This window comes from Crocodylus porosus, unplaced genomic scaffold, assembly GCF_001723895.1.
Source record: "Crocodylus porosus isolate Cpor-Errol unplaced genomic scaffold, CroPor_comp1, whole genome shotgun sequence".
Taxonomy (NCBI): domain Eukaryota; kingdom Metazoa; phylum Chordata; order Crocodylia; family Crocodylidae; genus Crocodylus; species Crocodylus porosus.
In genome coordinates this window covers 86,993,286-87,002,084 of record NW_017728886.1, presented here as the reverse complement: position 1 = coordinate 87,002,084, position 8,799 = coordinate 86,993,286, and the positions used below count along the sequence as shown (strand labels likewise).

At 42.1% G+C, this 8,799-nt stretch overlaps 1 protein-coding gene across 2 annotated transcripts in view; it reads left to right on the top strand.

Annotated features, from left to right (window-relative positions):
- The first annotated feature begins 6 nt into the window (after positions 1–6).
- The window catches only part of HERPUD2 (HERPUD family member 2), a 34,657-nt gene continuing 25,864 nt past the window's right edge, over positions 7–8,799 (top strand). For both annotated transcript variants that reach the window (XM_019538567.1, XM_019538559.1), the window contains exon 1: positions 7–222. In XM_019538567.1, the coding sequence (XP_019394112.1) occupies positions 91–222 (132 nt within the window). In that variant the 5' untranslated portion in view covers positions 7–90. The remainder of the gene's footprint in view (positions 223–8,799) is intronic.

The following is an 8,799-nucleotide window of genomic DNA, read 5'->3' as shown; positions in this document are numbered from 1 at the left end:
CCCCCCGCGCGGCAGGGCGCGGCACGGCCGAGATGGGTGCCTGCAGCCTCCCCGCGCAGCCTGGTCGCGGCCGCTGAGGGTCCGAGCGCCATGGAGCAGCCGGTGACCCTTGTCATCAAGGCGCCCAACCAGAAGTACACGGACCAGACCGTGCGCTGCTTCCTGCACTGGACTGTGGCCCGGCTCAAGTCCCACCTCGCCGCCGTCTACCCCAGCCAGCCGGTGAGCGGCCGCGGGGGGGGGTGCTGGGCCCGGGGGCACCGCCCGGCAGACGGTATATACATTGCGTGGTTGACAGGCGAATGGCCCCATAAAGGTAGCGGGGGGCCACTGCTAAAAACGACTCTCCCGGCTTTAAAACCAGCCTACCTACTTGGGACTTGGATGACTCCACAGCCGGGTTGTAGCTGGTTTTGGCTGGAAGGTGGGGCAGGGAGTGGCTGGGGGTGTTGGAGGTGGGAGATTCCAGGGCAGGTACTGGGTGCAGGAGCTGGCAGGACCTGCCTGTTGGAGGGTCAGGCCCCAGTTGGTTGAGTGACAGTGCTGTCAGTGGAGGGTGTATGTGTGTGTTCAGGAACATCCAAGGCCCTTGTGGTGCTCTATGTTCTTGCAAATAATACCATGTCAGGTAAGGCGGGCGGCGGCTAGTCATACTAATGCCTTGTCCCCCAGGCTCCTGTCTGTTTGTCATCTTTGGAGAAGCTCAGTCGTGAGGTCCGAGTTCTTTCCCTTTGGAGTGTTCAGTTAAATGCCTCAGAGGAAGCAAGCATCAGCCCACAAAAACTTGTGCTGCTGTGTCTGTCACCTGTGTCTGCAGAGGTCTAGTTCGATTAGTCACAATGGTGGGCACATCTGCTCTGCTTTCAGTTAAAGGCCAAGTTTGCACGTTGTAAGAACCATAACGTGCAGGTGAAGCTAAGGGAAAGGAGACAAGATCGAAAGAGGTTATAGTTTGTTCTTAGCATTCAGCAAGCAGGTTTATTGCGTGCATTTGCCGTGCAGAGCGTGCCACTGCCATTTTTCTTTGGCAAATGGAGGGTAAGGTGAAAGTTCTCTGGGGCAGAGGCTACCTTTATCTTATCTGTGAATAGCACCCAATACAGTGGGAGAGACCTGCTTGTAATTCTGCCTGCTGCTTTGTCTTGCAGGTGCCTGACACACAACCTGTTTAATAATAACCTGTGAGCTTTGGCTGATTTTTCCAAAAGAAGTCTTTTCCTTAGTGGTAAAATAGCATTTTTCTGTTCTGAAAAAAAAACAACACTCCTACATTTTGAAGAAGAAATTAGTACTGAAGGGGGGAACTTTTATGTACATTTTAATCACAGGAGCAGATCACTTGCATAGATACATACTGCTTTGCTTTAACTGATCAAACAAAGTTGAGATGTTAGAATAGAAAATTCAGCTTGAGGCCAGATGTGCTTTTAGATGTTTGATAATACTGTATTGAAAGAGCGTATCTTCTTTAAACAAAATGAACAAATGTCTTCAATTGACTACAGGTTTTTTACCAGAATACACTTTTTAAAAGTATTTATACTTATATTGCCCAGTTGGAGCAATATAAGACTCTTCTGATTTCACTTGGTCAGAGAACTGAAATCAGTGTTTAAGGAAAGAGCTATGATGTGTAACAGTACAAGAAAACTTTAACATATATTGCATCATGTTGCTTTCAAGGGATGAGAAATTAATTTCAACTTCCCTGGTAAACACTCTTGTTGTGCAATACATTCTTTTTCAGTAGGTCTCTGGTTACCAAGAGACATAAATCTGGCAGACAAACTGCTGTTTTGAAGAAGATGGAGGCAGTGCTAATTTATTGATTTTAATTTCATTTTATTTTTATGAGAGAAGCTTGTATTTCACACACAGTAACAAATAGAAGTGTCAGCTGAAGTCGTCTTTACTACATATTTTAGTTTTAATTGTAGTTGAACATAAATTAAAGATTTTTAGATGGCAGTTCGTTTATCATGCTCTAATAAAGTGTAAGCATAGATTCACAGAAGTTTAGGGCTGGAAGGGACCTCATGAGATGATTGGGTCCAGCCCCCCTGCTCTGGGAAGGAAAGATATACTGGGGGCCTTATATTAGGGGGCTTCTGTAAGTTGGGTAAAACTGGCAAACTTGTTTCCAATCAAACACTTCCAGGTCTTGTAGTGAGCATAAAAGTTGGACATTAGGTTTTTTTTCAAGATTATCAGATTTATTGCACTTGTAGGAAAACTGTTTTTAAAATAACCCTGTGATACCATTTTGTCATTTGAACTTCTCTGGTCACTGAAGAAATATAGTATTTAGAATTTTTTTATTAAAATGGCAGCAAAAAGGAGTGCATTAGTTTACAAATACTAAGAATGTGTGCGACAGTTTAGTTAGTAATGGATGGAAGAAGTCTACTGATTTGATTTAATCTTTTCAAAATGTCTTGGATAACTCCTGTAAATTAGTTTTCTATGCATCTGTATAGGTCAGTAGGGCTCAACCTACATCCTGTGGAACCTTGTCGTTTGGCCTGCAGGGCTCTGTGGGTCTGGAGATTCGGTGGTGGGGGACCAGCAGCAGGGTTGGGTTGGGCCACTAGGGATGTAGATCACTACTGCATAAGCAGTCAGTATACTTATTAATGGTAGGTATAGCGGTGTGCTCTCTCTGGGTGTACTATATATTAAGAAAATTCATTCAGAAAATTAGAAAAATATCAAAATAATAAATGCGAGTTTGGGCATCAAACTCATGAGTTTGCCTGTGTCTTGATTTTAATCCATGATTTAATTTTGGGTATTGTTGCATGTTGCTAAATGATGAAAAGCTAACCAAGCAGTTACCCTAGGGATGGCACAGACAAATGAGAACAGGACTCTGAGACCTTATCTATATTAAAACAGTTATGCCTGTTTATCTAGAAACGTCTAATTAGATCATTAGTGCAAGCTTCTAATGTAAGTGTACTTACATTGGTTCAGTCAGGACTAAAATTAATTAATTCTACATTAGTAAATAGCTGAGTAAGCTAAACAAATTTAGGTGAAGATTAAGTTGGTTTATTTGTCTGGATTAGTGGCTAATATTTCTTAAATCTATTTAAATTGGTGAAGAATTGAGTAACAGCTTTCCCAAGGGGTAAGTTTATTTGAAAAAAATTCTTGAAAAGCCAGCCCAGTTTTTCAAGGGTTGGCAGATTTTAGATTCATATTATGAAGCAGTGTGTATACTACTTACCTGTTATATGAGTATTGGTATGAGTGGAAAAGGTGAGTTCTGAAATTCATAAAGGAACCCAGATTTGTTATTTCTCATTTCTTGTAATGTAGCGTTATTTACAAATGGCTGCTAACTGCCATAATTCATGTTAATGCAGTTTTTTCCCTCCAATTTTAGTTTGCTTTTTGGAGCATGAATGAAGAATTTGGGAACATGTGGACAAAACATGAATTAGATGATGTACTTATTTACATAAACAGTCACTCTGAAATGACTTTTATTTCTCATCCTGGAACAGGATGGGGCTGCTGTGCTTAAATTTTAAGAACTGCAAATTCTGTTACTTGGGAAAAAGTAGAAGATAAATTTTGTTTAGTTGATCTCCAGTTACTGCAAGATGGTATCCTTAAAACTGTCACTAATTTTAGCTATAAATAGCTTGCACCATATGTTGTAGAAAGTGTTTTGCTGGGGATAATAAGCCAGACAATACTGATGAAAAACGGCATTCCAATCTAATAGTTCAAATACTGCTTTTTCTTCAGAACTCAGTAAAAATATCTTCATGTTTCTTAAGACTGGAAAACTAAGCTCCAGTGGAAGAACTGCTGCATAAGATGTTTTTAATGTGGTTCATATTTGCCTTGACACGATGCAAATATTTTTTGTCCTGGTGTATGCTAATTAAGTGTTGTTGCATGTTTTTATTGGAGTGTCACTAGCCAGAAAATGTCAGATAACATTGAGGCACGTCTGAGGATCTGCTAGAGGCCTGTAAATTCCACTTAGGTGCTTAGAGTCTCAAAACTGCCCTGTAGGCATCACCATTTTTTGCTAGCAGTTTCGTAGATGTCCAATATGTTGTCTGTGCTTGTGACTAGAACTGCTTCAGGTACCGGGTTAGGGGTACACCAATAAAGATTTTCTTGGCCGATACAGATAGTTGATTATTAACCAGCCATATCAATTGATACCAGTCTGAAAACTGATTTATAGGAATACAGTTGGGCAGCTTGGAGAGCCAGTAAGTCTCTGAGGAGGGAAGGGGCATGGGGGGCAGATCGCAGTGCCCATGGTGAGGGAGGGAGTGGGCCAGGACGGTGAATGGGACCCCGGAAGCAGGACAGAACCACAGGCAGCTTGGCCAAGGGGTGTGCAGGAGGGGAGGAACAGGGCAGGCTGAGTGTGTGGGGCAGGCGGGCCACAGCACTGAGGTGTGGCTGGGGGGAGGTGCTAAGGCAGATTCTGTGGTGGCTGTAGGCCCCCCCCGCTCCCAACTCTTCCCTAGCACCGCCCCTACTTGAGGCACTCAGCTCTGCTGCCTTTCCCTTGGGAGCCTCCTGCTGTGGGGTGGGCAGGGGGCGTGCGGCCACTGCTGGGTTGGTGGGTGCAGGTGGAACCATGACTGCCTTGGCAGGATCAGGTGGGGATCAGCCTGATATGGAGCGCCACCGGGGCTCCGGATCCAGTCAGTTGGCGAGCTAGATTTGGCCTGCATGCCATATTTTGCCCACCCCTGCGTTAGAGCATTGACTTAGGTTTTGATCCCTTCACTAAGGGTTCTGTCTGTATCTTACCAAATCACTATTTAATGTAAAATACACATGCAGTGATTAGCAACTGGGATGTAGGTCTCCCCATGCTTAAACAGTAGTTTAACTGTGCCATCTGGCCTGCAGAATTCCCCAGAGGTTTGGAAATGCCATTGAAGGGCAAGTAGTGCAGCAGTTAATGCAGCCACTGCTCCCTAACTACCAAATTTTTGGAGTCATGGGAAGCTCAGTGTGCTGAGTGAGATGGCTCCATGGGCCATATCCACCCCAAAATAATAGCTTGTATTCTGGGTGGTGGGAGATGTAATAAAGAACCCTGGTAGTGTAAAGTTCCTGAAGAAGGATACTGTTTAATCATTCAGAAGGCTAGTGGGATAGACAAACAACTTGCAGTTGCTTTTCTACATTTGAAGTGCTCTTTCCTGGTATTTAAGGTATTTAGAGATTTTCTTTCATATAGTGCTAAGGGACCTACAGTCTACTGTAGCTGCCTGACTGATAGAGCTATAAATAGGAGCTAGAATAAAAGCCTGTCTTTGGACTCTGTAAAACTCCAACCGGTGGACATCATAACTAGTCTACTGCTTAAATTGTGGTTCCACAGATCTCGCAAAATCAACCTAAAAAAATAAAATGTATATTATTCATATAAAACAGTTTTAGAACGTGCCAGTGCTTACTGCAATACCAAGACAACTGACTTGCATCTAAAATTATGTAACAATATCACTACAGTCATAGATCACATGATTGAGAGTTACTATCTGCTTGTAGTGACATAGACTAAAGGAAGGCTCCAGTCAGGAAGACAGTGTGAAATGTTTATTTAGCGCCATCTTTTAAGAAGTTAAATACAGTAGTTTGAAGATGATTGAAAATAAATTTTAAAAGCTAAGTACATTTCAGCTCAGGATTGCGTAGCACAGTTCCCTATAGGAACTTCACATTCAGGTGCTGGTAAATTGTTTTGTTCCTCTTGCAATATAACTGTACGTGCTGGTGGGGGAGAAACACCATTGATCACCATTTAGAGTCTTAATTGCATATAAAGTGAAAGGCTTCTGTAGAGGCTAAAGGTCAAAACAAAAAGCAAATGACAATGTCCTCTATGTTTAAAAGAAGCACTGAGAGCAGTTTAACAGGAAGAGAAGTTACATTTGAGCTAGTGGAGGCATTCATTGCTGTCAGCATACTTTTGGAAAAAACTGGTAACCCAAAACTAAGGGAGTACTTCAACAAGCGTGTACCAAATGCTGTCAATTTTCCATATGTAAACCAACTTTGCCAGTGTTATCTGCTAGAAGTAATTGCTTTGCATGTTCAGTCTACAAAATCAGCACTGGCAGAATAATATTTCATTTCAGTTATAGCATATGAAGCAACAGATGCACAGGATAATTATGTTCTCCACATTTTATTTGTACCTGGGAGCTAGAAAGACCACAACCTGTCTGCTTTTCAAACAGAGCTGGTTCAGTTCATGTCTGTAAATTTTTTTAACTGCAGCACAAGCTGTAATGAAGGCTGTTGTAAGTGATGGCGTAGAATTTAACAAGGTCTCAGCATTTCTCTCTAATAATGCAGTGTAAATGTGGAAAATTTTCTCTGATGTGCTTCATGGAATGATGGTCCAGCACAATTCATGTTACGTGCAACGCATGATTCTTTTTTTAGGAAGTGATATCCGGTGCACGTTTTCCCCATATGGATACACTGGTTTTCTCTTTAAAAAAACATTTAAACATCGTTCAAGCAGAAAGAGAGTCCATGACTAATTGAAACAGAGACCTAATTGCAACTGTTTCACTTCTACCAGAACTAGTGCTTACAAGAAGGAATTTGTGGTTTAATGCAGTTCATTACCATGCAAAGAATATTAAGTACTACCAGCAGTTTGCGTGCAGTGAGCTTGAAATCACACCCTGCACACAGTGCTTGCTTAAACTACGTGATCTCTTAAAACAGGATAACATTGAAAATCAAGTTAAATTTGTGGCTGACAAAATGCAGTCCAGTTCGTGGAGCTTCTAGCATGGTTTGAGAGTCAGCAGGTTTTGATTCACAAAGCACGCAGCAAACTGATGGATTTGATCAATTGGGCTGAAGATACGACATCACAATAGCTTTCAGACTGTTCAGCTGAAAACCAGCACAAACAAGAACTGTTCCAAGCAATAGCTGCAAAGTTAAATCAGTACCACAAGTATGATCAGTCACTTCCACTTCAATTTAAATAACCCACTGCCTACTTTTTTAATGCTGTTCGTATTTTTGATTTAAATAAGGTGCATTTTCTGAGTGTACCATTTCAGTGCATGGACAAGTCTTCGCATCGCAGAGGATGTCAGCTGCAACTGCTGGTAGATGCTGTATGCTAGTGTTTAACATCTATAATGGATTGTTTTTTATTAAACATAAATTAGTATTCCTAAACTTTTTGTACAGTGCTACATATAATTTACTTTCTGCTGAGTATAGTATATGTTTCTGCCAGTCAGCACTGAGGGGTGGGGCTGCTGGAGCACGTCCAGGAAATATCTGTGGAATTTGCTATTTGTACTGCGACCAACCGCAGAAGTTGTTTTAGTCTTACTGCAGTTTAAGTAGACTCTTAATCATAGTAAATGTGTGAATATGTTATGTTTGGGGCACTTTGCAATTCCCATATGTTTGAGAAGGAAGCCAGCAGTTGCAGCAAACTGTGGCATTGTGTTCTTCTCGAAGAGAGCAATCATTATATAGAGAAGCAGTGCAAAATAATTTAACCTCACTTCAGAAGGAACCCTGAATAAGTATTTTAATTAAACTGTAAGTCATTACAATATCTAAAGGTAAACTATAATAAATAAACCAATAAAAATGGCAATCTATGGTATGTGGAGAGGACACTACTCCAGCTAACCTGTCCACTTTTAGGAGTGGGGGTAACCAATGGAATTAATGTTTATTATATCACTGATAAAAGCAAACACAGAAGTTAAGGTGCTAATAGAACAGAGATTAATAGGGAAAATGTCTCCAGTGTTTGCTGGAACAAAGCTTGGTTTGTGCATATATGGCCCATCCCTTTGTTATCGTTGATTTGGTGGCGGAGTGGATTTATAGCTTGGACCATTCAGTGCCACTGTGTTTGAATATGGTAAATCATAGGAACAGGAGTGAAAAAGTAAAGCTTGTTAGGTAACACAGTCAGAACATTGTTTCTGTGGTACATAATCCAATTTTTTGCCTAATCATTTAAAATGTTTCTAGTGATAGCTGGTATATTGAAGAAGAAAAACCTTATATCAGCATTGGCTGTGGTACAAATCAATTTACTGGGGACTTCAAGAAAAGAAAAATGTGAGGTCTGGTGGGTGGGTGTGTCTTTTCCCCCCTCCCCCTCCCTTCCCCATTGTGCGCTGAGACAAGTAAAAACCTTCAAAGACTCTGTTGCCTGTAGAAATTTGGAGTTAGCAATGTTTGAAAATCTGAATAGTGATTTGAATGTGACTGTATGTGCAGCTGCAGGGGTTGCAGGCAGAAGATTACTGTTCAAAACCACCCAAAATGTTTTGGGGATTATTCAGTAAAGTAAAGAGAGAAATATGGCGTTCAGTATCAAAAATGGTAAAGTGTGAGAGGAGAGAATGTAAAAATGTAGCAAGCTTTTCTGTCTTTATCACCAAAGTATCAGTGGGCGCTTCTACACAAGATGTTTACTACACAGTAGGCTAATTAGCTGGGTAGTAGTGGTGCACCGATAAAATTTTTGGGGGCCCATACTGATAGCCAATTTTTAAGGAGGCATATCAGCCAATACTGATCCGATTTCTGATTATAGCTGCATGCAGCTGGTAAGTCTGTTATGGTGAAAGGAGAGAGGGGAGGGAAGGGGCATGGGTGGGGGGCAGATCAACGCCCCCCCACAGTGAGGGAGGGAGGGAGTGGGGCTGGGCCTGGGGTAGGTGCTGTCCGACCGCGGGGGATGTGGGACGGAGCCATGGCTCGTCCAAGGGGTGGGGGGAGGCAGCTCCTGCCGCTGCTCCTGCTGCT